Source organism: Toxotes jaculatrix, chromosome 13 (assembly GCF_017976425.1).
Source record: "Toxotes jaculatrix isolate fToxJac2 chromosome 13, fToxJac2.pri, whole genome shotgun sequence".
NCBI classification, from domain to species: domain Eukaryota; kingdom Metazoa; phylum Chordata; class Actinopteri; family Toxotidae; genus Toxotes; species Toxotes jaculatrix.
Window position 1 is genome coordinate 3943741 of NC_054406.1, and position 26665 is coordinate 3970405.

General features: G+C 44.4%; 1 protein-coding gene across 1 annotated transcript in view; it reads right to left on the reverse strand.

Moving 5' to 3' along the window:
• Positions 1–370: 370 nt before the first annotated feature.
• Positions 371–26665, reverse strand: part of pkhd1l1.1 (PKHD1 like 1, tandem duplicate 1) — a 30881-nt gene continuing 4586 nt past the window's right edge. Inside the window, 65 exon segments of the mRNA XM_041052849.1 lie at positions 371–1177; positions 1542–1695; positions 1776–1922; positions 2068–2219; positions 2362–2706; positions 2882–3017; positions 3146–3303; positions 3386–3550; positions 3723–3955; positions 4282–4447; positions 4531–4647; positions 4987–5098; positions 5198–5320; positions 5417–5565; positions 5669–5759; positions 5843–5964; positions 6107–6233; positions 6508–6611; positions 6823–6996; positions 7171–7300; positions 7400–7518; positions 7693–7822; positions 8079–8242; positions 8330–8418; positions 8666–8837; positions 9257–9416; positions 9525–9676; positions 9855–10046; positions 10244–10982; positions 10984–11274; positions 11388–11524; positions 11620–11861; positions 12197–12326; positions 12802–13011; positions 13120–13276; positions 13422–13578; positions 14037–14211; positions 14871–15020; positions 15140–15388; positions 15590–16562; positions 16905–17110; positions 17255–17428; positions 17530–17715; positions 18037–18141; positions 18365–18507; positions 18800–18992; positions 19968–20100; positions 20269–20390; positions 20534–20698; positions 20790–20897; positions 21063–21168; positions 21518–21640; positions 21752–21906; positions 22668–22800; positions 22993–23162; positions 23311–23474; positions 23567–23691; positions 23830–23979; positions 24177–24287; positions 24383–24537; positions 24799–24942; positions 25140–25275; positions 25392–25551; positions 25659–25750; positions 25837–26102. Of these exon segments, the coding sequence (XP_040908783.1) occupies positions 915–1177; positions 1542–1695; positions 1776–1922; positions 2068–2219; positions 2362–2706; positions 2882–3017; positions 3146–3303; positions 3386–3550; positions 3723–3955; positions 4282–4447; positions 4531–4647; positions 4987–5098; positions 5198–5320; positions 5417–5565; positions 5669–5759; positions 5843–5964; positions 6107–6233; positions 6508–6611; positions 6823–6996; positions 7171–7300; positions 7400–7518; positions 7693–7822; positions 8079–8242; positions 8330–8418; positions 8666–8837; positions 9257–9416; positions 9525–9676; positions 9855–10046; positions 10244–10982; positions 10984–11274; positions 11388–11524; positions 11620–11861; positions 12197–12326; positions 12802–13011; positions 13120–13276; positions 13422–13578; positions 14037–14211; positions 14871–15020; positions 15140–15388; positions 15590–16562; positions 16905–17110; positions 17255–17428; positions 17530–17715; positions 18037–18141; positions 18365–18507; positions 18800–18992; positions 19968–20100; positions 20269–20390; positions 20534–20698; positions 20790–20897; positions 21063–21168; positions 21518–21640; positions 21752–21906; positions 22668–22800; positions 22993–23162; positions 23311–23474; positions 23567–23691; positions 23830–23979; positions 24177–24287; positions 24383–24537; positions 24799–24942; positions 25140–25275; positions 25392–25551; positions 25659–25750; positions 25837–26102 (11681 nt within the window). The 3' untranslated portion in view covers positions 371–914.

Consider the following 26665-nt stretch of genomic DNA (forward strand, 5'->3'; position numbering starts at 1 on the left):
CCGTCACCTCCCTCCTGGGAAGACAGATGCGCGCTGAAAAGATGCGCGTCGACTTCTGATGCGTTTGCGGAAACTGGTTTCTAACTCAAAACCTGCTCGTACGGAACCAGAACGGCTGCTAATGTTGTGTTTTTAGGCTCAGTTTGACAAGTTTCTCTCTGTTCGAGCTGGAGTTAATACATCACTGCAACTGTGCTTCTTCGCACCGTGAGTTCACGGTGTAACGCGGTGTCTCTCGCCCTCTAGTGAAACACAAGCACAGTGCAAAAGAGGAAACACAGGCAGTCAGCTTCCTTCAGCACCATGGACAGAGTCACCGCTCAGCATTAAATAATTAACTTCATCAAGAAAAACGCCGACACAGAAAAGATGTGTTTAACAATGAAAAATAGAATTTACTGAAAAGAGAACATAGTTTAAAATAATCACAAATAAAATGCAAGCTTCATGTCGTCCTTCAGCTTGATGTATTCTTCAGATTCAAGTGAAATACTATTGCATCTGTTTTAAAATAGAAAGTCCTGATGTATAATCACATTAAACAGGCATTTACACATGATAAAATTAAAGGTACCAAACGAAACAGTAGAAAAACAGTAATGGAGGGAGGGATGTAAGATCCAGCATACAGTGTACAGCAGATGTTTTCATCTTTCTTCTATATTTATAGTTTTACTTCATATAAAGTTTGACCTGTGAGATGTCACTCACTGGTTTTCTGTGTGGTGCAATAAAAGTGTAACCGCATCCCAATAATTTTGTTTATATATGAATAAAAAAAGTGTTACAAAAAAGAAAAAAGAAAAATTTCAGTGAGCATGAATGTTTGTTTGACTTGTTCATGTTAAAGTGAATGTATGTTGAGGTATCCTTCATAAAACCCTGACAGCTTTCAGTAGCTTTCACAGATCTATCTAACACACAGGGATGCCTTCTGAGCAGCAGGCCACGGCATAGATGACGCTGACCAGACACAGGCTGCCTGCAGACACAGCGGAGCTGGAGCTGAAGATGCTCTCGTCGGTGGTGGACTGTTCGGTTGTGGTCGAGGTGGACGTCGGCTCAGTGACGTTGCTGCTGGTCGTCGGGGTCTGGGTGGTCGGAGTGTTTTTGACCGTGAAGGAACGTGACTCGGCGCCCCACTCCTTCAGAGTGAAGACCATTGTCAGGTTCTCACCTACAGGGAGAAGAACAGTAATTATCATGGTGTTTGATTTTTTTTTAAAAAGTGTTAAATGGTCATTAGGTAAGATTTCCACTAGACCAACAGAGAAAGACATTGAATAAAAATATACAATATATGAATAAATAAATAAAACATTAGCCATATGTAAGAAATTAAGTCAGTAATTATTTTCTTATTGACTAATCTGGTTTTGTCAACAACTGTCCAAAATCCAAAGATACTGAATTTAAAATTATTAAAAAAACTGAGGAAAGCAGCAAAGCTTGATTCAGATTATATTTTAAATTTTTCCTTGAAACAAGTTATTGATGATCAAACATTGCTGCCAGTTATTTCTGTGTCACTGCAGACGTACCACTGTTGAGAATGGACAGGTCGGTGAAGTTGGCCCAGCAGGTGCTGAACAGGATGGTTGTGTTTCCTTCAAGTCCGTCCACGCCGTTTCCACTTGCGTCCTTCAGGCTGGCTGTAACAGTGAGAGTCGTCACTCCCACGGAGACACAGTTACCCTGCAGACAACAGCACAAGTCAGATTTAACAGCAACCAATCAGAAAGAACAATCGGTCCAGAGATGTATCAGTGCCTCACCTGCTCATCCACGGCCATCAGACTGGGCTGCTGGTACAGAGGACCCACAAACTCCCTGGCTATCGGCTCCTTTATCAGCAGCAGGTTGGCCACACTGGACACATAACTCACTTTAGGCTCCTCCCTTGTCACTTCTTCCGTGGCCACCTGAGATTTAAAGCAGAAAACCACCAATGAGCACCCGTGAGTCCACGTAAAACTGACTGAGATTAGTTTCATTGTGAATGGATGTTGCGATTGAGATGATGCTGCCAGATGACAGATGATGTTATGATTCAGCTTTGAGCTTCACCTCATTCCAGCTGGGGTCAGATGATGGAGGAGGAGGCGGGATGACGCCCATCGAGGACACGTTGAAGCCGATGGACTGACTGAGGTTTCCGGAAACGGCTGCCTGACCGAGATTATCAGCAATGTTCTTCAACAGTGCAAAGTCCCCCTCATCTGGGAAGAGACAAGGCCCGGAGAGATGATACAAAATATCCTGCTGTGATTTTCATTTTTATTCTAGGTTCTGAAATTACAGCCACATTTTACATGTTGAAGGTACAGAAGTACAGAAACTGTTCTGCAATTTCCCTCTAACCGTTAGTGCTGTTGCTGGTTTCCTGGACCGGAGGTTTCTTGATCTCCATCTCCACCTTCAGGCCCGTCGATCTCTTCCTGCGCCGCGAGCCTCCGCCCTCCCGGATGATGTTGGTGATCCGGATCATATTTGGAGGAACTTTGAGGAATGTAGCGAGGTTCTGGATCAGGTTATCTCCAAAGAACTCCTCCTCGGTCATGGCGGGCAGCTCGAAGGCGATGAAGAGAACCGGGGCGGTTCGGATCTCCACTGGTTTGGACCCTCTCAGCACGACCTTCAGCATCTTGTAGTCCTGGTCGAAGTAGTTGGCGCCCACAGTGGCGTTCAGCTGAGGTACGTATTGACCTTAACGGAGCAAATAAAGAAAAACAGAAAGTACGACTGAAGAATTCCTGATAAAATGTGAGAAAAAAAATATGTTCTTCTTAGAAGAAGAAAAGAGGTATGTCCTTTCCTGCTGATTCTATTTCCTTTAATGATTTATACTCACATTATCTGTGTGAGTGTGAAGTTTAAGTACCTGGAAGGATGGGCTTCTTCAGGGTGTAGTCAGTCTTGTCAGCATTCCAATCAGCATTAGTCGGAGGCACTAGCTTGTTGTCGATGTACACATCCAACCGCTGGGGCTTGGAGTAGAAGACTGACACCATGACGCTCTGCACAAATTAAAGAACGAAAGGTGAAAAATGTAAGAGAAACTAATAACTGCACTCTGAAAATAAATGTATTAATGTTGTTAAAGGTCATATTCAGAGCAGGGCAGAGCTCAAAGCTGTGCGCTGACCTCAGATGGATCAGCGTAGAGCATCATGAGGCGAAGTTTCTGAGGACTGACGCTGCTGAAGTAGACGTCGAAGGAGCGACCAGTGGCTATGATGCTGTGGAAGAGAGACACTCTCTTCTGGCAGGTGTAGCCAGAACACCAACCGTGATCCTGAGGGCCTGGAAACGAAGACACACACCTGCATTAAAGACACATTCTTCTTTCACAGGGTTTTAATCACAGCTGTAGAACTCCTCCTACCGTTGATCAGATCCACAAAGCCGTCTCCGAGGACGGCAACGGGGGACAGGCGTCTGGTCTCTGTGTCAGAGTCAAGACTCTCGATCACCAGCATCCTGTAGTTCAGCCCAAAACACTTGTAGCTCTGCCAGAAACTCATGTACATGCAATTTTTCCTGATCACACCTGAGGACAAAGGAAGCAACAGAGCATTTGTATAGCATCTGATCAGAGTGCCCACTCTGGTCCTACTGTTTTGGCTCATCAGTTGTAAAGTGATTTATTCTCCTCCTTTAAGTTTTGATTTGCATTAGTTTTGATCTTTTTTAAAAAACAGTCCTGCCGTTGGTCACGTTACCTTTGTGCGGAGCGATCTGGTCCACAGGGATGCGGCTGCCGTTGAGGAAAGTGAGCATGACTTTGGGGATGCGGTAGTCACCCAGGCCCCTTCTCGGATCGCCTCCCCATTCATACTCCGACTGAGGCACCACAGCTCCCACTGCGCCCAGGAACGACCCGTCCAAGTCCGTCAGCAAGCTCTTCTTCTTGGCGTCGCAGTCCATGTCCACACAGTCAGCGGGGTTCGCTTTGCTGAGGTACAGAAACACTTTAATTAATTAATTAATTAATAATTTTGATTCTCTGTCATAAATGTTTTGTCAGTTTAAATCATAAACTGATGTAGCAACAGTAAACTAGATGAAATTGAGCAGACCGGTTTACCAGCAGTTAGTTATGCTAACTAGTAGCTGCTAAGCGCAGCCTTAACCCAGTATCATTTTTCATTTTGTCTGCATGTTTTTTTTTTTTTTTTTTTTTCCCAGAGACACATTTTTTTTCATTCTTTTCTCACTGTCTGAGGTGCACTGAAATTTCATCACTGTTTTTCCAAGCCTGGCATCTGCTCGCTCACTTACCCGACATCAGGCCTGTGAACAAAGACTTGAGCGTTCTCTGTGCTGTCAATCATCTGTATGCCTGAGACCTGCACAGGGTGCTGCAGGTCCTCGTTCAGCGGGTTGGTGATGAACATCACGTTCGTCTCACTGGAGCAGACGTTGCGGAAGCTGACAAACGTTGTGTCTGTAAAGAGAGAAAATAAATTACAGAGATCATCTGAATGTTCAAAAACCTCTTTGGTTGCAAAATGTAGAACCTGAGCTCACCCTGCACTGTCATCAGTCCTTTGATGGCATTGTAGTTCATGTTGATATGATGGACCTTTTCTGGAGCCTTGTTGTGTGCAGATTGAAAGTTTGGCCAGCAGATTCCAGATCTCCCACCTGCACAGAGTGAAAACGGAGTCAGAGAGGAAAGGCAGAACTATATCTTTTCAGTCTAAAGAACCTGCATTTATGTCTGACTTTTAAGTAAAGTTCATGGTCTTGGTTGGTTAAATTAAATTCTACAAACAACTTCTGCTTCAGCAAAAGTATCTTTCATAGAATTATACAACATTTCAGGCCTTTCAAAGCCTGTAGCAGCTCTGTGTATTTGTTTTTTCCAGGCTAAAACTGGCATATCCCCAAGATAAGACATGGCAATCACCAAATCAATCTGCTTTACAGAGTAGCTGTGAGATGTTGTTTGTGTTTAAGCAGCATCAGGGAGTCATACTGCACCTTTGAGAGGTCTAGGGGCTCGATGGTCACCAGTGATGGCTATGTTAAAGTCATTGGTGGGCAAAGTGTCTGAACAGTTGAAGTTGGGGCTGCTGCCGACGATCAAAGCATTCTGGGAAAAAGAGGAACACGAGGAGAAGAATTCATTCTTGTTACAAAACGTAAAATGATGCACAGGAAAGAATGAATCAATCAAAATAAACTCTCTCACCTGGATTTGTACAGTTTTATCAGCGTACGCGTGGGAAAGAGAAGGAGGAGCGAAGATAAGCGGCATGATGCCCATCCCGTTGTCCACCAGGGTCACGTTGGAAATAATGACACTCATGATGGTCTGTGGTTTGATATAAAAGTGGTACATTGAGATGTAAAATTGTGGATGGTGTGAGCACATAAATCAAGAATAAGTGTCAGGAACAGTTTTTCAAACCTGGAAGTAGATGCCATAGTCAAAGCTCCTCCAGATGAAGAAGCCCTGGATGAAGCTGCAGCCAGGCAAACCGTCCTTGTTCAGATAAACCCCGTACAGACCGCCGTGAGCCTCGTTGTGAATCCACTTCTCATTTTCGGTGAAATAACCTGCACAGGCAGAAGAGAAAATGTAAATGTCTTTGGAGACTTTTCTGCATGGACAACTTGGTCCACTGTCATTTTAGTAAAAACAAAATCTGTGTGGTGTTACCCGGGCACGGTTCACCATCGATACGATATGCCACTCGCTCATAACCAGCCACGATGTTATGCTGCAGCACGACATTTGTGCCCTCATTGACCTGATATTGCAGAGAAAATAGGACAGGTCAGAAATGCGGGAATACATGTTCAAGTGTAAGTGTTGTATTTTGAGAAGACGGACCTCGATGGCAGCGTTCCAGTCATAGTTAAAGGGCTCCTCTCTGTCCTGGTACGATCCGGGCCACAGCGTCATCGTCACCAGGTTCCTCCTCACTGTTATCTTGTCACCCCAAACTCTGATACCTGCAAACACATTGTATAATGTGTTGAAAAGCTCCTGCTGGGTGCTGAGGAAAGTTAGAACATTATCCTACAAAAAAGGAGATAACTTTTCAGTCATGTACTATATGAAAGTGTTTCCTCTGAGAGGTGGTGCGGTGTTCACCTTCTCCGACAGTGTGGTGGATGACATTATCATCGACGTTCAGCCCTTCCGTCCCAAAGACTCCGATGGCTGGAGAGAAGCCGTCATGGAAAGCGCAGCCCTGAATGTACGAGTCTTCTCCTGAAACCTTTAAACACAGAAAAAAACAATAATCATTTTTTATATTCTAACATATTTTCTTTATTTGAACTATATTAAAAGCAAATTATAAAAGCAAATTATAAATAGCAAATTATAAATAGACTCATAAATCTTTATCTTTTTAAAAAAATATGCTGGATACTCAGGAAGTCTGTTCATCCAATTATCAGCTTGGGTGAATATTAATTTAACTGAATGTAATATCAAATTATATGTGTATTTTTAAACGTTTTAATGTGTGTGTGTGTGTGTGTCTGTACCTCTCCCAGGTTAAGGAAGGCCACAGAGTAGCGAGGGTCGGTGTAGTCGGTCCAGCCTTCCTGACCAGAGCGGAAGAACTCCACATTCCTGATCTGAGCTTTGCCTTTAGGAACGATGCATGATACTCTCAGTGACGGTGAATACACAGCCATACAGTTCATACAGAAAGTTTTGAAACCATCAAACAATAAAAACATTAGCATTATAAAAACAGCTGATTCAGGGAAAGAATAAGCAGTAAGAGAATAACCAGTATTTAATGGCACACAATACTGTAAGAATAGAAACAGTTGGTAAAAAGAAATTCTACCTACCTTTATAGTCGATTCCAGCCCAGGAGTAAGAGCCAACCACCAGCCTGGCTCCAAACGACTCCCTCATCATATCCGGGTACTCCTCACCGATGATCCTGATGTTACGGGTCAGGAGGCCGACATCAGCAGCCAGAGTGTAGGAGACAGATGTTCCTGACACAGAGTGAGTCTCACCTGGGCACAGACAGAGAAACAAAGGTCAGTGTTCTAGTATTTTTGATAGATCTAAAATAGATAGATTTGATAAAGTCTAGTAGAGACACGGAGGCCGCAAAAGACAGTTATGAGCTTTTATTGTTAATTTATATAGTAGTTGTGAAGACATGATGAGAGAGGTGTTGAGCTGACCGATGTGCGTGTGGGTAAAAGGCTGGTCCAGGGTCAGGATACGGCCGTCCGCTGACACCGCGGTGATCTGACGTTTCTCTGTCTCCCACGCGCTGTAGCTGGTGGTGGAGATGACGACCTCGTCTCCCACCTGCCCACGTGATAAACACAGTAAATCATCTGTGATCACATCTGATTTTAAGATCTCCACGTTTCACTGGGTTAAAAGTGAAAATAAAACCACACAGACCTGCCAGTCGACGGACTGCGCCAGGGTCAGTGTGTTGGACCCGGCGTCAGCAGTAGCAGCGAGCTTGGTGTGGTAAACATTGTGAGGTTGTCCATACAGATCCAGAGAACCAAACACACCTGTTGGATGACAAAGAAACACAGTCGGTTCTGAAACATGTGACACCATACAGCCCTCTGGGCTCGGATTATTCATTTTACGGCATCATTTAACAATGTCACTTTGCAGTAGCAGTTATCGTATAAATTAGTTCAGGTGAGCGCACGAAGCTGATCCTGAAGCAGTTTTCTCACCCAGGACTTTGGATCCCTGGTTGGGTCCGTCTGGCAGAGGCCAGTCAGGAGTGCGGTGGTTCCCTCTCAGTCTGATGTGCAGCTCACCTCTGAACGGCTCGTCATCCCAGCCTGCAATCAGCCTTCCACCCTGAAACGGCAGAAGACTTCACCTCACTGAACACACTGTGACTCACGCAGTGTGGGAAGTACTGTGACCAGCAAGTGTTTCGATCAGAAATTTTTCTACTGATTGACTCGTTTATCACCTGATCATTGCAGCTTTAACACCATTGCTGCAATGTTATATCAGAAATGTTCACAATGACTGATGTCAAATGAAATTTATTTTAAAGCGATAAAGTGGAATAATCCTGAAAACTGGACAGATTCCTGATTACACTGACCTGGATGGAGATGTAGACGGCGTCTATCACCACAGTATTATACTCTGGTACAGACCGAGACGTTCTGGTGGACGAGCTGTTCATGGTGTCGGGGATCTCGAGAACTCCGATGACCGTCAGCTTGTTGAGGGGAGGAGTGTTGCTGTCCAAAACCACCCACTTCCCTGTGGTTTGACAAGTGTTATAGTCAGAGTACACAACTCAAGTGTCTTTTCCCTTAAGTTTTGTTTAGGTTGTCCTCTGGCTCTCACCTGATGGGATGACCACATCAGTGCCCTCTGCTGGTACGGTGAAGTTGTTTTCAGCTGAACTTCTCCAGAAAGAGGCATTAGACCACAGACTAGAGAGAGAGTGAGAGAAACACACACAGAGGGGACGTTTTAACGCTAGGAAGATTAAACCAGTCAACTAGAAAACATTTTAAACCCTTTAAATCTGAAGGTTGTACACAATATTCCTTTGAGGTCACATTAAATCCTTAACACTTCTGCCTGGTGCTGAGGATGACATTTGATTGAGTTTTCATTGATGTGTCTAAGAGGCTGGGTGAGCAGATGGGGTAACATTGCTTTGGGGGTTAAGCGTACATGAAGTTGTCAGGCCGGCGGCTGGGTAAGGGGGCGAGTGTGGCTGGAGGTGGTGGAGTTGGTGGGATGCAGTTGAAGTAGAAGCAGCGATAGACTGCGAAGTTTATCGCGACGTCAGCCGTGGAGCGGTCGACGCTGTTGCGGCGCCTGCGCTGGTTTATCTTCCCGGACACTGAGGGAACAGAACAGTGTCAAGTGAAAGTAGATGCACTAATGACTGAATCACTGCATGTTTTACTGAAAGATGCTGAATAATGAACAATCACCAAAGCACAAGAAAATCCTAATGTTTGCTGAATATACCAAGAGATAAAACTGTTTCGGCTCTTTAACAACAAACTCCCAGCTTTTTTGTTATAGGAGATGATATTTATGCTGTAATATCAAATACGATAACAAAACAGCAGAGGGTGACACCACGTTTTGTCTGACCAACAGTCCAAAAGACATAATTTACAGTGAAATAAAATATCAGAGGAACAGCAAATCCTCGCATGTGACCAGTGAATGTCTGATTAATCAAATCTCACATCAAAAACAGATCATGAAAATTAGTCCAACAATCAGTAGATCCATATTCAAGTGTTTTACCCATGTAGTAGAGGTTGTTTGTGCTTTCGTTGAAGTACCAGTCTCCGTTCTTGTTATTGCTGAAGCTCAGTGCTGTTGATGAGCCGTTCCTCTCATCGACTACACGGAACCTGTCTGGACTCTGGGTGAAGTTGTGGTTGATGATCACATATTGATCTGACTGTATGTGAGGAAACACATGAGAAGAATCATCAGTGTAAACAGGCAGAAAGATGGTATTTTCATATTATTTGCTTACATTACTGTCACGAGAAGGATGTTTCATTACCTTGAAGCCGTAGAACTTTGCGCTGTAGGTGATGTTGGTGATATGGTCCACATCGTTAAAGTACCAGTTGTACGTTTGCCCAGAGGGCAGCAGGGCCATCCAGCCAAACTTGTGAGTCATCCTCTTCTTCAAATAGGGGACGACACTGGTGCCTGGAAAAGTGAGATTTAAAACAACATTTAAAACAACAACAAAAAAAGCAGTTGATCAGCATTTCATGACAGAAATCCCCTGCAATTTCCACTAATCACCAGCAGAGGTCAACAAAGGTAACAGGTTCTGTAAGTCCCTGCTTCTTCAATAACAAACTGTGCCTCTGTGTTTCAGTACCATGTGAGTTTGTTAAGATGACATCCTTGGCCTGCAGAGAGGTCGGCGAGGGATTGTTGAAAGCCAAACGATGGAAGTTGACGGTGTGGTCGCACACGGCCCCGGGGAAACCCACGCTCCATTCGGCACTCTGGGAACAGTGAGCAGGGTCCAGCAAGGCGCTCATAGGCACGACTTTGTGGTTGATGTTTCCTGAAAACCACCAAACATGGGTTCAGTCAGATGCACGAAGATGATGATGAAATTATTGATCCTTTTTTGAAAAATAAAACCATATATGTTTGGAAAAGATGTAATTTGAGAAGATTAACTGTAAAACGACAGACACAATATCAATTTGATAATTATGCGCCATGGCTTCACAAAGTGAGCAGTAAGAGACTGAGTACCTGTGAGGGAGCCGTCAGTGTCCACCAGCTGCACCTCATGCTCCCACCTGAAGCCGGCCTTGTTGGGTGAGTTGATGTACTGGATGCCACTGAACCTGACAGCCCAGCCACCGCACCGATCCACACACGTCCCGTCGATTGAGGTTACCCCGATGGCTGTGCAAGAGCTGCGGTCGAAGTTGAGGAACTTGGTGTTAAGGACACTCATGCCATCGTCGAACGGCGTGATGACACCTCGGTGAGTGCAGTAGTTGCTTCCCAGCGCGAGCTCGTCCACGTGGCCCACGATCGTGCTGTTGGACACCGTCGCCCCTCCGTCCTCTCCAAAGTCGGACACAGCCCACTGCATGATGCGCTTGGCTTCAATGCCAGCTTTCTCATTGTTGACCATGACAAACCCGTTGAACTGCACGGCGCCCACGTTGACCCACTCAGCACCCTTCTCGCAGTTCCAGGTGGTGAGGGAGCGGAAGACAGCGGGTTCGGGGGTTCTGGAGCGGCAGCCTCCATTCTTCATGGGGAAAAAGTCTGCAAAGATCCAGAGGCCGAACCAGCCCTGAGAGTGCACGGTGTTGTTGTAAAACTCGCCAAGGGGAACCCTCTTCTGACAGATGTTTGGGTCGAAGGACGGGCCGTCAGGGTTGTCGTGCATGCGGTACCAGAAACCAAAGTGAGTGCCCCCAGCAGCGGCATTGTGGCGGATGATGTTGTTGGGATTGGTGACCCAGTAGGCGGCGGGGGGTGACGTCATCGTTCAGCAGGCTGGTGCTTTGTTTGACAAACACAGCCAGGTTATACTGCAGGATGTTCTCGGTCTCAATGCCATCTTCGATGAAGAAAGCCCCACCCATGATGTCGTAGATGACGTTGCGCTCCACCAGCAGCCGGTGGGTGTTGTGGATGGTTACCGCCCTGTTGAAGGTCTGATGGATTGCACAGCCCCTCACGTACGACTTGTAGTTGATGTCTCCCATCAGATGCCAGTGGATGGGATAACGTCCCAACCTAAAGGCCTGTCCCGCATGGAAGACCTGAGGAACAAGCATAAAGGCTTTATGGTGAGACCGAGCTTTAGAAAAACAGAAATATACTGATCAATATAATTAGCTGTAAAGTTAGAAGCCTGTCAGTACAAGCATTTCACCTCAACATATTCCAGTCTGCCGATTGCAAGATTTTCATTTGGCCTGGGTGCGTGGAACATGATGCAGCCTCCAAACTGATCGCTGCCAGCCTCCTCTCCAAATCTTCCTTGGAAACAGGTTTGGGTGGCAAATTCACCTATAGCACAGAGAGAGAAAGATGTCAGTGCTGCATACTGCAGTATGATAATACAGAGTACACGATGTTAGTATCTCAAAGTCTCAGCACAGTACCTGTGTTGAAGCCATCGGGGCACGCTTCAATCCTGTCGTTCCATTCTTGGTTCTGGGAACCTCGGACCACAATGTTCCTGGTGAGGAGACCCACCTCAGCTCGGCCCTCAAACACTGTACCGTCCGGCAGCGTGACCGTCACCCCGAGATGAGTGTACTTGAGTGGTTCTGTCAGGGTGAGAGACTTTCCATCAGCGGACACGGCAGCAATCCTCCTCACCTCGTTCTCTCTCTGACTGTGCCTGGAAAAGAAACAAACAGGATTAAATAATGCTGGGAATTTTCTGGTACATTTCATTTTCAGGAATGATTTTAGTCTTTTGCTGTTGAGATTTATTTAAACTTTGCAGGATTTGGCTACTTTATAGGATTTGGTTAATGTCAGTTGTAATCCTGGCATCTTCTGTTCTTGGACAGAATTGAAACAAGTCTCTTTGAACCCAAACTTACATATATTTAAGATGTAAAATTATGATTCTATGATGTTTTTTTACATTAAAATATTTGATTTAAAGGAAACATGGGCAGAGGCAATAGCTATATTTTTAAAAAACATGAACTCGAGACTCAGCTCTACCTGTGGCCGGTCGAGGCGATGACGATCTCGTCTCCGGCTTTCCAGGTCACCGCCTTCATCAGGGTCAGTGTGACGGAGCCGTTGGTCGCCGTCTGGGCCAAGTGGGTCCAGGGGACAGGAACAGGAATACCTGGAGAAACAGGTTGTCAACAATGACTTGCACCTGAGAAGTGCAGGTGAGTTGTCACATATAATAACATCCCTGCAGGACACAGAACTCAAATTACTCTGCCAGCTTAACATGATGTGACATAATGACACTTAACCTGGGATTCTGGAATATTTGGGTCACGACTGTTTCAGTATTCTGATGCTTAAATGACTTATATTTGTTGATCCCTTACTAAAGTTAAAGTAGTTTTAGTAAGATTATTTATTTCTGTATTAATGTGTGAGCAGCATTTTTGTTGTAGCTGGTGAGGTAGAGCCGGTAACTACTTTATAAAGTTCTGGGCAGTTTAATATACAAAGTCTTGTAAAGATATTTTTTACATATCATGGAAATTTCACAATCACTGGAAAAATAAGTAAAATAAGTAAATTTTTATAAAATGTTTTTTTACAAATGAACCTTCCGCATACATAAAACATGAGTTTGTTCATACCATGGAGGTCCAGCACTCCCTCTCTGACAGCCAGTGTCTTGGTTCCGTAAACAGGAAGCTCAGGTGAGCGCAGGTGTCCGTGGAGTGTGATGATGGCTTTGTGCTGGAAGGGCGCCCCCTCTTGGCCGATTTGGAGCCGCCCGCCGTCCGTGATCAGGATGTTTTCTGCCTGCAGCTCGATGTCTGCTTCATCAAACACCAAGGTCCCTCCTGAGCACAAAGAAACAGCAAGTTAAACACAATATTATATTTATTTATTACGATATAATTTATATATCCAAGGTAAATAAAATGTGCATGATAAAGTCATTTCTGTACCTTGGATAAGGAGCATTTTCAGCACAGGGGTGCTGGTGTCCAGGAGGATGGTCTGGCCTTTAGTGATGACGGCAAAGGAGCCTGTCTCAGGTGGAGACAGACCGCCCCACGTGAACCTGGACGACCACACGTCAATGTAGAAGAAATCAGCGTTGTCCTGAAGAAAAAGACAAATGAAATGAATGAAAAAATGCCATATGTCCTCAAAAGATATGAAACCACCCTGATTAGGTTGCAGACGATGAAACAGACGTGAGACTGTTTTGTCTGTCAGGTCTGCGGATCTGATTGTCCTCTCTTACCATCTTGGCGATGCCTCGGTCTCCGATGCTGACTCTGACTTTGGTTTCCTGTGACTGTCTCTGAGCGTTTGTCACACAGACGATGTGTGTGTTGTTGCTGGACTGGACGTCACACACAGACCCTGCGATGGTCACGTTGACTTCATTCATGTTGGTGCTGCAGGATGGGAAAGTGAGTGAATGTGATGAGAGGGAAGAGTGATCACAGTATATCAACAAATGTAATAGTGATAATAATATTTAAAAGATACTATGAAATTCTGTACATATATAATATATAATATAATATACGCACACAACAGTGCAGTAATGTGTCCACTGTTGTTTGCTGTTCTTTGTAATGTGTTAATGGACAGGATGGTAGTTGTGTCATTTCAGGCGTATATACAAAACTGTACATTGAATTTTTATATATTATTATTTGAACAATACACCAAACAAAAACAAGTAATTATATGTCCTCACATCAAACCCAATGAAAGAAAGCCATCACATGAGACAAGAGGATTAGTGTTACGTAAGTTGAGCACTTAATTCTCAACCAGTGGTCCATAGTCTGGGTGTGTCTCTCCATTGTGTCATCAGTACACTGCAGAGACTTTTCCTTTACTGCACCTGAAACCGGAGCCGGCGATTGTGAGCCGGGTGCCTCCAGCAGTGCCGCCTCTGCGAGGAGAAACCTCGGTGATCACCGGAGTCAGCTGAGATTTGTAGGTGAAGCCATTTGATATGTTGACAGCATCCAGTTGGTTAATGACAGCAACCACGCAGCTCAACTCCGACCGAGTGTCTGAGAGGAGACGAGACGCCCACACACAGACGGACAGACAGACACATGCCACAACAAAAGGATGGGAAGAATTAAGATGCGTGTGCACAGATAACAGGCAGGCTAAGCTGTCTCATCATCTATGACAACTTATTGTCTTGTCTGACGTGCCTTGGCATTTGCTGCCGTGCCGAAAGGCTGACAACATTCCTACAAGACAAAGTATGACTCCATTAGAGCTTTTAAATATCAGCTTAATGAGTTAGGAACCAAAAATATCATAAACCAGTAGGAACACATTCTTTCTGAAGAAAAACCTGAAAGGCCCCCTAGCCCTCAACTTTCAACCCTAAACTTTGACTGTGACCTTTACCAAAGAGACGGGAAAGCTTTTCATTAGATGAGCGGCCCCTTCTTTTCTTGAAAGGCTGTCAAAAATATTTCAACTGACAATTTAAGCTTTGAACGCTCCAGTTTCTTTAGACAGAGGATGAAAAAAGTTTCCTGCCATGAATTAAGACACCTATCACCTATAATATGAAGTGTGGACATGCATTGGTGAATTTGATCAGCAGTCTTTAATTATTATTTCATGGTTTGCTTACATTATGCTTCCAGGACTCCCTGGAACGCTGGATTGACACTGAGAGGATTATCCAAGTGAAATAAAGTAAACTTACCGTTGTTGTACGGGGACTGGCAGTACAGACGGGTTGACGTGGACATGTCTCTGTGAACTTCACACTCCTCCCCACAGATCATCACAGTGGAGTTGTGCGGGTCAAACCCAGAACCTTGGATGGCGAGCATAGCTCCACCACCAAAACTGCCTGGATAACAGATTAAATAACGATTTCAAACTACCTCAAAACTTCAACAAAGAAATAAAAAAGAATTAAAAAAAGGAGCCATATTGGATTATTTTGGCTCTGACTGTATCTCTGCTTACCCTCGCTGGGATGCACGCCGGTGAGAGTCAGCTCATACGTGAACGTGACATCTGATTGGGCGTAACCTTTGACCTGGTGATGCAGCATGACTGTGTAGGCACCCCCTGGGTTGTCTCCTGCAGTGCACTGAACCTGCGTGTCGGAGACTGAGGACACATTACAGGGCACGTGGTTTATGGTGACGGAGACGAGCTGAGAGTCGGTGCCGAACCCTGAACCTGTCAGTGTGATGACTGAACCGCTCGGCCCTGTGGGAAATAAACAGGAAGAAAAGGTAATGAGAGAAAGGTTACGCTGGGCTGCATGGATGTGTATATGAGGGTAACATGGTGAATCAGAGATACTGTTAAGGTAAACAGATGCTTTTGTCTGCCATATCCTTGAAAGCTGTTTTTCCCTGCTGTGAACAAGTGCTGCTGTGCATACATAATGTGGAGGATCATAATTACCAGTGGTGGGGCTGACGGAGCTGATGACAGGAGTGTGGGCTGCTGAGTAAGTGAAGTTGAGAGGAGGATACTCCACCGAGAAGACCCAGATGTTGGCAGTCACCAGCCCCTCGCTGTGAGGAGGTGTCAGGCAGCGAAGAAGACCCGGTGTCACCTCCTGAATCTTGCAGTTTTTGCCACCAACCATGACGCTGGTGTTCCCTGGAGCGAAGCCGTTTCCTGTGAAGACAAGCGGGGTTCCTCCTGCCAGGCTGCCCGCAGGGGGGCTCAGGGCGGCTTGGGCACGGCTGGTCAGGGTGACATGGCCGGATGCAAGGCCTTTGCTTCTCACAATCACTTTGACTGGGTGGTCGCCTGCAGGCAGAGCGTCAGCTGTCGCAGAAATGTTGCCGTCGGTCACTGTGGTGACTTGCAGCTCGATGTTGCTGGCGAAAACTGCCACGTCATCCATGCGGATGCCAAACCCTGAGCCAGAGATGGTTACAGTAGAGATATCACTGATGCTGTCGGGGGAAATGCTGTTGACCATGGGGGTGACGGAGGAAGAATAGATGAAGGAGCAGTTTGAGTGACAGGAGCTCTGGATCCTGCCCATGCTAAAGACAACATCTCCGGTGTGTGGCTGAGAAGGAGAGGTGTCGCAGACAATGCAAGTGTAGTTGACTGACACAAGGGCACAGGGCTCGCTGGCGACTGTCACTTGTCCCTTGGAGAAGCCGGAGCCGTGGATGAGGAGTCTCGTGTGGCCGGTGGGGCTGCCGACGGGAGGCCAGACTGAGTCGACCACAGGCAGAACAACAAACCGGCGGCCAAGCTCGTCTGGCACAGCAATGATGGCACTGCCCAGGTTGTTGACTCTGACGGCTACGGGGAGAGCGACGCCGATGGGAAGTTCGCTGCCGGCGCTGAGCTGGCAGTTGATCTCAGAGTGAGAGCTGTTGATCACATGACAGGGCTGATCTCCCACTGTCACCTACAGGACGCCAAGAAGAGCAGTGTGAGCCGCAACACGCTCTGCACGAGCATTCACTTCATTAACAGGTGACTGAGCTACAGAGGCTCTCCTGCTGATGTGAAAACTTGAGAGATGTTAAAGACTTAATAAAATATTTTTGTTGCACAGATCAACAATGTTTTCTTGTATTTCACTAAAAAGTAAAATGCTGTATATCTTAGTTTCTATTGTGTATATACAATCTGTTTTTACATGTTTTAAAGAAACTATTGTACTTCCTTGTGGCTGCTGCTACTGACCAGAACAATTCAGCATTTCAAAGCATTTTAAACTAAAATCTACATAAAAAACACAGCTAACCTCATTAGCGCAGGCAGTGTCGCTGAAGCCTTTGCCCTGGATGTGGATGACCTGGTGGTATGATCCCTGGTTGGGAGAGATGGAGTGGACTGTTGGGGTGGAGCAGCTGGAGCTGCTGAAGGAAAGACCGTCTGAAGTCTCATTGGTCTGTTCGCACTGTGGGGTGGCAACACACTGTGGGGCTGCTCTGGCAGTGCGACGCGAACCTGAAGGGGAGACGTTTGACTGCTTGCAAACTTGGAATTATCTTTTATTTTCCGAAACTCTTAAAGTATTACTTTTACATTTTCAGGTTTAGTAGAGGATAAAACTTCTGAGTGAAAGCATTTTATCCACATCTATACATTTACCTCCTATCAGGTGTCGGGCTTCCATTCCTCCCACTCTGACAGAAAGCTTGCTGCTCTTCTCCTCCCGGGGCTCGACTTTCACGACTCCCTGCAACACTCTGACGTTGGCATCGTCTATGTAGCCACTGCTGTAGTAATACACACCGGGAGCAGTGAAACGGTAGCCAAAAAACCCTGAGGGGAGCGAGAGAGAGGGAGAAACTGTAAGTATGTCACATCAAATCAATCAGTGTGCTTTCTGGTACTAAATTAGGGCCAGTGACTCAGTATTCTACCTTTGTCAGTTTTGGTCTCCCCGCTGGTGAACGGTCCCCCTTCGTAAGTGGTGCCACTTGGGCTGGAAACACTGAAGACCCGGTATCCAACTCTCTGGAAGGGTGGTGCCTCCCAACGCCACATGACTGTGTCTCCAACAAACACTGTGAGTGAGGCGGGACTCCATGCATATCCCTGTCCATAAGCTGAAACACAACAAATGTAGGGTTAAGACTGAAACACACACAGGAGAGATTTCATTGTTTGACGTTCCGCAGCGTGCATTTGAAATATTAAAAATATTAAATAAAAAATATTTTAAATGTGGCTAATTATGGAAGAACACAGGTCAAACGGGTTTTTGAAATCTTTTGAAAAGGTTTCAGGTGCAGTCACATTTAAGCCACAGGTGACAACTTCCATGCTCGCAGCGTGTTCTGTAAATGAATCCCCATTGTGTTGTACTCGGTTTTGGTCTACTCAGATTCAGTTTGACACCTGCACAAAGGATCGACATGTGAACGTACTGTGGTGAGATCCCTGATTGGTGACGATGTGGGTCTTCTGCTCCGACTGCACGACACACTGCAGTTCATTCTCTGTGGCGGCCTTCACTTCGCACACAGTTTCTCCTGTCACACAACAAACCCACACAAAATACATGTGAGGTCATGTGTAAGACTTGATGCTGTTACACTATAGCAATGCTTTTTCGTATTTTCATATCGCTGTAGATAACCAGCAGCTAAGAGCCGTACAATCTGATGTTCAACTTCACTGATAAAATCTTAATTGTTGGTATAGATAATTGCTGTGGTAATTGTATTTTAAATTGCTGGGCCCAGTGTTGCCTACCAACAGAAACGCTGTTGTCAGAGGTGTCGTTGCTGAAACCAGAGCCAGAAATAGTCAACCTGGTTCCTCCTAATAAAGAGCCAAACAATGGGGAGACGCTGTAGATTTCCAGGACGTATTCAATGGTCGCGTTCACACCGTTGCTGTGAAACAAACAACAGAAAGAGTCCAGTAAAGTTCCAAGGAACTATATATATACAAGGATTTATATATATATACATATATATATATACATACGCTACGTAAAATATAGGATAAATTGTTTATTATATCTGGAAGAAATCCTAAAGAGTCAGCAGCACATTTTTTTAATTAACCCATCTCTTATTGGATTATTATCATTGGCCATGATGAGGTACCTTGAATTGAGGAAAGCAATTAATTCTTTCAGGAAGAAATCTCTAAGTGTGGAGATGTGTTTTACAGCAGCTGTACCTTATCTGGGAGAAGCCATTATTTCCAACCTGTACGTCCACCTTGTACAGGCCAGGCGGCAGCACAGGGAGGAGACAGGTGATGTTTGTTGCAGTCCAGTGCACAGTGACACACTCCTCTGTGCCTACCAACACGACGCTGTCGTTGTCTTGGGCTCCCAGGTTCGAACCCTGGATGGTGAGAACACGGTGTCCTACCAGAGGAGACGAAAACCTCAGCACATTTTCTACACGAAGAAGATTCTGTCATTCAAGTGACAAGATGTGTTTTTAAAGAAGTACCACTGATTGTCCTGCTGATTAACAGCTATTCTTGTAGCATAGATGCTCCTGTATAATTTACTGTAATTACATAGGATAACACGCCAAGTACCTTCAGCTCAGATTCTCAAGGTTTAGCAAGAGCAAGGATGAAAACAGACACAACCTGCAAGTCAACATTACACGACACATGAACAAAACTAATGATGTGTGAGTGACAACAAAAGGTTTTCACACACTGCTTTAAGCTCCTGGTGACAGTAGATTCACATGCCAAACGGAGCAGACGTGAACACCATGCTGTGCCTCCTCCATTCAGACACGTATAATTAGATTGCTATATGATGCTCGTAAACAATCAGAGAGGCCTTTCAGATCTGGTCTAATCTGAAGTTCACATGCCCTTCACCTCAGTTACTCTTTTATTTGTGTTATCTTGTAGGAAGAAAAAAAAAAACCCTTGAGTTGACTTCTACAAACCAGTTCTTTATTTGGTTTTGTAACATTAGAAATGATGGGCTAATGCTGTTGACAAAGAATACAAAAGCACTTTAACAATAGTGTTTTCATAGAACGAATTCATTTATGACAGATGTATGTGCATATGAATATCTGAGTGGTTTGTTTTACTAGAGAAATATAGGATGGGAAAAGTAACCCCGTTCTTTTCAAAAACAAAGGAAAAGTAGGCTATATATTGTATCTGTGTCATTCAGGCAGATCAGATTTCTATTGACCTTTAAGGACAAAACCCATCCTCCCTATTAAACTTTTGATGAATGGATCAAAGACCATAATGCCAGGTCTCTTCCGAGTTTACCCATCCCAGGAACCCTTTGTCATGATCCTCTCTTAGTGAGAGGTCATAAAATGTATGAGCGGTATAAAAAAAATTACTCTCAACTCACCGAGCACCGTGGTAGTGCGGGGACTCAGGCCTGAGATCTGAGGAGTCAGGTTATTATCGTAGGTGAAGGAGCTGTTGGCTGTCTCGTTCATGTTTCCCACCATCACTGTCACCGCCTGTGATCCTGGAGTACCCTGAAACAAGTAAAATAAACAGTTATTAATCATAATGTACATAAAAGAAGTCTTATAAGTGACTGCAGTAGCTTATTTTGAGCTAGAGCTCTTTGCAGGGCTGGAAAATGAAGGTGAGCAGGAAAACGCCATGCATAAAAAACAGTGGTTTGCAGTCTGTACACTCACAGCGGGTGTTCTGCATTTCAGCTCACTGTCACTGGCTTGAACCACGGTGCACTCCCCACTGCCCACAGCGACTGTGGTGTTCTGGCTGAAGCCGAAGCCTCTCACTGTCAGCAGTGTGCCTCCTAAGAAAAAAAAAAAAAAAAGGTTATATGTTCTAATGAAATTAGTGATTTGTTTCCCGTTGCAACAAATCACTGGACAGTTTAGTTCAGTGCAGCTGTTAAACAGATGTTATTTCATCTGTTTAACAGTAGTAATGGCCTACCTGCCACACTTCCAGACAGCGGGGAGAAAGATGAAACAATGAGCTGGTAGGTGAAGTAGGGGATGTTGCCACCTTCGTAGCGTGAATTACCCAGAGAGGGGAAGCGGACGGACACAGGGTAGGTTCCAGCACTCGCGCTGCCCAGCCTGCACACCTGAGTGGTGGCTAAAATACAATTCACAAAAGCTCATTTAATTCTCTGCCTCCTTTAAACAACAAGCTACAGTGTTCGCTTCCCAGAACGTCTTTCACTTACCTGTGATCTGTTCAACATGGCACCTGGCCTGTCCCACCATGATGGAGGCATTTTCATTGCTGAAGCCAGTCCCAGTAACAGTCAAAAGAGTCCCCAGGCCATTAGATCCTGAAAAGGGAGGGAATTCCAAATTTACTCATTTGTAATTTACAAATACACCAGTATCTTTTTTTGTGCAATTAAATTTTAATTCTCTCTCCAGACTTACACAAGCTTTTGCTTGTCTTAAAAGAGAGGAAAATTGAATGAACAGCTAATATTTCACAGGGTCACCTTGAGATGGGCTGATTCCAGACACAACTGGAGTCTTCTCCTCCGACCATTCAAATCCACAGTCACCAGAGCACTTTGAGGGAATGCCATTGATGTAAACCTCGACCTGCGAAGAGCAGCCCAATACTCCACATCAAAAATAACCAGTAGCATGTGACGTTAATGCTGCTAGAGTCATATTATTAGAATAATAGAAGACTGTGGCTGTCAGTCCCTTCAATATAAAGCAGTTATTTAGTAGCATGCAGACATAGGAATTAACTCCTGCCTGGAGGCACGAAATATACAAATACAAGAGCATTATGCAAACAGACAAAAATAGGACTTGCTCTACAGGATTTATGGTAAGCAAACACATTAAGTGATCTGCAGTGGCCCAACTGCACAGTTGACAGGTGAGTAATGCTGAAACCCAAAACCAGATATGCCGGAGGCTTTTTGAATCACTGTTGTACCTGTGGTTTGGTTTCCCAGACACGGAGGAAATCTCCTGTCAGACTTCGTATCAACAGTCCTCCCTTTTTCATCTCACGGGCCGACACAACTGCATTTTTGCCAACAACTGACGAGCTGTCGACCTGTAATGAGAATAAATCCCAATCGGGACTTTGTAACAAGCTATAAATAGATACTGTGAATACACTACAGATACTGTGGTTTCAGCATTACTACTTAAAGTGGAGTCTGACCTGGATCAGGGGCTGGTCTCCAGGATTTGTCAGCCACTCAACCCTCCACTTGGGGCGTCTGCAGTTCCCCTGCTTTGAGACACTGACTTGTCCCATCCCTGCGATGCCCTCCAGAGCATACTTCAGGTCCTCCTCACTGATGTCCACTGACAGACCTGAGAACAAGCACTGGCTGTGTTAAAACATCTCCCTGCAGAAGCAACCGTGACATGTAGTGTACTGCAGGAAGGTACGTAGAAGTGAGTGCTGCATTCAGATATAAGGAGCGTCATGTGTTAAAATATTTACTGTAGTAAAGATTTCATACACTGTAATCCATCAGTGCCTCAGTATGGACTGTGAAACTAGGGAGCAAAGAATCATGCGACATTCAAAACAACTTGTTGACCTATATGTTAGAAAGACAGAGCTGAAGTGCAGGAGTTATCAGTTACACCTTCTTTAATCCCTTTGTGTTTGCACAGTGTTTCATTTCTCAAGGCAAACATTAATTCTACATTTCTGTGAGTTAATTCTGGCAAAGAGTCAAAGCCTAACAGTGAACGCACTTGGTTCAACTCGCATCCTTTTGTCATCTGTGAACTTAAGAAACCCAATCAGGGATTACTTCGCAGAGCCAACCCTGTCTGAGTCATTGCTCCAGCTGTCTATCTTTGTTTTGTGTACATTAAGTTTTCACAGTGGCTGATAATGATAGCGTGCAAATCAAGAAGGCTTGGAAACTGGCCAAACAGCTCATGCAGATCATTTACTTTAGGCTAATATTGGCTTCTCACTACCACAGAAGCAGCGCTAAAATACAGGTAGTTTAAAAGTCAGTGGTCAGACAGTGGGTTTAACCTTCTGGACGATCTGTTCAACGATCTGTGGAAAATGGCGCATGCAGCCAGGACAGTTAAAGCCCCATCTGAACTACCTTCAGCTCGGCCTCCATAAATCTCCACATCAAAGGTGCCGTTCAGGGGAGGGGTGGCGCTGTGAGTGCGAGTGATGGTGATGGTGGCTGCTCCTTCCCTGAACTCAGCCATGTCCTCAGTGCCGTTGGACATCTTTGACATTAAAGTGGAGAAAGAACAAGAGTTAAAACGTTAGGATCTCTTTCTTCACTTCAGCTTCACCCCTGTGAATTTGGGTTTGCTGGTTCTGAATAACAAGATGAACCTAAACTAGACACGACATCTGTGTTTCCCTGCAGTCGACTGTCATGGCCCAAAGCAGGAATTTGTAGGTGATGTATCTACCTGCAGGAAGCCAACTTCTAGCAGCGGGAACCCAAAGGCACATTCCACTGGTGTGGCTTTAACCTGGTAGCTGATCTGCGAATCAGCCCACGTGTCTTTGGTAACAGAAATCACCTCGAAGGAACGACCAGAGCTCTCAAAAGGTGGGGGCCTCCTCTTGTGGGGAACAGCTGAGCGAAAAAGCACATCAATAAAATAATGGCTCAGTGCCATTTTTTACACTCTGATATCAAATTTAATACATAGAAATGTGTTTCCAGAAAAAAATAACAGAATTGTGATATGAAAACACTGCAACCGAACTATCGAGCTGTGTACCATTTTCATCACTGGTGGTGGGTCTCTTTCCAATGTGAACGGCATCCACATAGAAATCTGCACCAGAGACGTCTTTGTACAGGTAAAGCTCCAGCAGACTGTACCTGCTTCCGATATATTCTGTCTGCAGAGAACTCTGCAGGTCCATGCATTTATAACTCCATCTGTGAAGAAATAATAATCACATTCAGTTTTGGTGAGAAAAAAGCTATTTGTAATCAGTGTTTGTACAACCTGTATCTGACTTTTTACTGACTTGTGGCCCTTTGTGAAGAGAGTGTTGATCTTTGCGGTCTCCGTCTTGGTTTGGCCTTGGCTGTCACGGTAAGTAAACATCATTCCAACTTCATCCTTCAACATTCCCTTGTATGCAAAGCAAAGCTGGAGGGAAAGGTATGGAACATGTTTCAGCATGTTTTATAATGAAAAATTCGCTTTTCATTCACAATTTAAATTCTGTGTCAACTGAACCAGATGTACAAAACCAGCAATGATGAATAAAGCAGTTGTGCATTTTACCATGGGGTGTTGGTCCAGTGAAACTGGTCCATAAGTGCCGCCGGACTCTTTGGTGTAGGTTTCCTTGAAGAGAACCCCAGCGTTCTTCAGTGACCACTGGCCACAGAAACCAGAGTTTTTCACAGGAGTCCCTTCATCAGCACTGTCAAACTGGTGAGAAAACAAAGAGAATCCAAAATCAGATGCTCTGCAAAGATTTACAGTAAGGTCTGGTGAGTTCATTCAGAAAATTTGTGTTTAGAGTAAAAAAGTAAAATTAAGTAAATCATATGTGAAGAGAACAGTTACTGAGAAACACTGACAGTGGAAAAACTTTTTTTAGTTTTTTTTTGTTAGTCCTCACTGACCTGAGAGTTGTCATCTTCAAAATCTTTGAAGTATTTCACATCGGTGCCTTCAGTGGTCAGGATCTCACCAGGACACTCGGCTTTCATCATGTCCTCCAGAGCTGACTGCACCTGTTCACAGTCACATGAGGTCGATGTAAGAATTACAGATATGTGAGCACACAGAGGGACAGTTATGGGTTTGTTTTTTTTTTTACATTACAGACCTCAGCCTCAGTCGCGTTGAAGGAAATGGGTTTTGTAGGGATTCCCTCCCAGAGCAAAGTGAAAGTCTCCATGTTGCTTCTCCCCTTGGTGACCTCCACAACAGTGATGTTGGTGTCGGAGCCAAAAACCTCATACTGAAAAGGTCTGAAATCACCTGCCATCAAAAAAAAAAAAAAAAAAAGTTTCACATTTGCTGTTTAAAGCAAGTAAAACAGTGATGTAGTTTAATAGTCTGTTATTCCAATTAAAAAACAAATCTTTGTACAAAATTCTTGTGTTTCTGTTGAACCTCGTTTAAATCTATAGGAATTTGAGGATGAAGCCAAGTTGACGCTGAAATCTGTTTGCGTCACTCAAGTGAAACTTTGATCCTCTTCCAAAACTCACTGGATTGTTTTCTTCTATCTCTTCTTACCTCTGTCAGAACTGAATGTGACTGTATAGTGAGATCCTTGGCTGTCTTCCTGTTTGGTGACCTGAACTGTGTCGGGTTTGATGGACCAAAGGCTGTTCAAGGCTGCTTCCACCACCTCTGCTGAGGCGCTGACTGCGATTGGTCCTAAAGAAGACAAAGACAAAGCTCACTGTAGTTTTACAAGATGAGAGCCTCTAGTCTAAGGATTTTCCTTTTGGCTACCAATGCTAAAATATACACTGTCAGTGTTGATGATTTAATCTTAGACTACATAATAACTGTATATAATCAGTGAATTCTTTGTTCTTGATATTCAGTTCATTCATCGTATTTCACATTACCAGTCTTTGCGTCTCCGTAGCCCAGGCTGAAGAAGGTGCTCCCACAGAGATGGCTGGCACAGCTGCTGCTGACGCTCACCATTTGGACCTCTTTGACTCCAGCAACGTTGGCGGGCCACGAGTCAAAGGTAACCACCTGAGTGACAGCGATAATGAGTTTAGGTGAGACAGGTGTGTGCTGAGACAAAAAAAATGTTATGCTTCATTTACAGAATAAAACAACAGCTTAGCATCAGGCTGGCCACCACATACCTGTTCCTCATCATACACGTCGTATTCAGCCACGATATTCTGGACCTCATTGACAGCATCGTCTGTCTGGTCTTCAGTAAAAGCACTCTCCTCTTGGAACAAACCAAGGTCGACCCTTGCTCCACCTCCATATTCTTGATGTAGTATTTCCATGTAGTAGCTACAGAAAAATAAAGGTTTTGGTTATTTTCATTGGAATGTTCACAGCTACTGTAAATATGGCGCAGTACGAATTTGTGGTAAATACAGCCACACTCCCACACTTACGGTTTTCCTTTCTCTAGAACCATCACTTCAGACTTTTGTGAATCCATTTGCTTGTAGTCTGTGACGTAATATGGCTGGTATGCAACTTTAACCTGAAGTGAAGAAGATATTTTACTTGCATGAGTTCTTCTGATGACAGTATGTGTCATTTATTTTGAAATAAACTCTCTTTTCATACCTTGTTTTCCGGGTTGCTGGAGTTGCTGAGGTAGAGCTCACATCGGTCGTCACAGTGGAGGTATATCGTGAAGTTACCACTTGCTGGGGGGACAAAGAAGCCTCTGGACCGTGTGGCGATAAAATTTAGTTCGTGAGGGAAGATGTGTGGCATGGAGTCGATCCACTGCCACCAGTAACCTGTTGTGTTGTCATTGTAGTTCCAGATGTCAGTCAGGTAACGGGGTCTTGTGTTGTTCCACACCTCCATCTTCAGGCCTCTGCCACCTGAACGTACATGTGACAGAATTGAAAATTGAAAGTTGATGATATAAATTGTAAAATTGTAAAAATTACAGCTGAAGCGAATAGTTGATTGATATGTCAACCAACAGAAAATTAAATGGCAACTATTTGAGGCAAACTGGCAACCTGTAAAGCACTCTTACACAGAACTAATGAACACACAAGGAATGAATGGTACATGTGTGATCCTTTTTTTTAGTCTTTGGCTTTAAAACATACTCAAAACAAATTCAAATTTTATTTTAATAATTTTCTCCTAAACCCAGGTTTTAACAATGAAATTCAGTGTTAGCATCCGTTTGTTTTAGAACCCTTTTCCATGCTCCATACTTGCTGTTTTGTTTCAAGCAGCCAAGATGAGACAGAAATCCTGATGCGAAACGTAGAAATTACAAACTGTATCTGCCGCTGACGTCAGCTCTGTGAGAACTTCTTCGCACAATGCGTGATTAAAAACATGTGCTTTTGCCATAGTCTGATAAAAGATTATCTAGTTACAGTACAAAGCACATCAAAGTGTGCTAAGACCTGATGAACTGTGACAA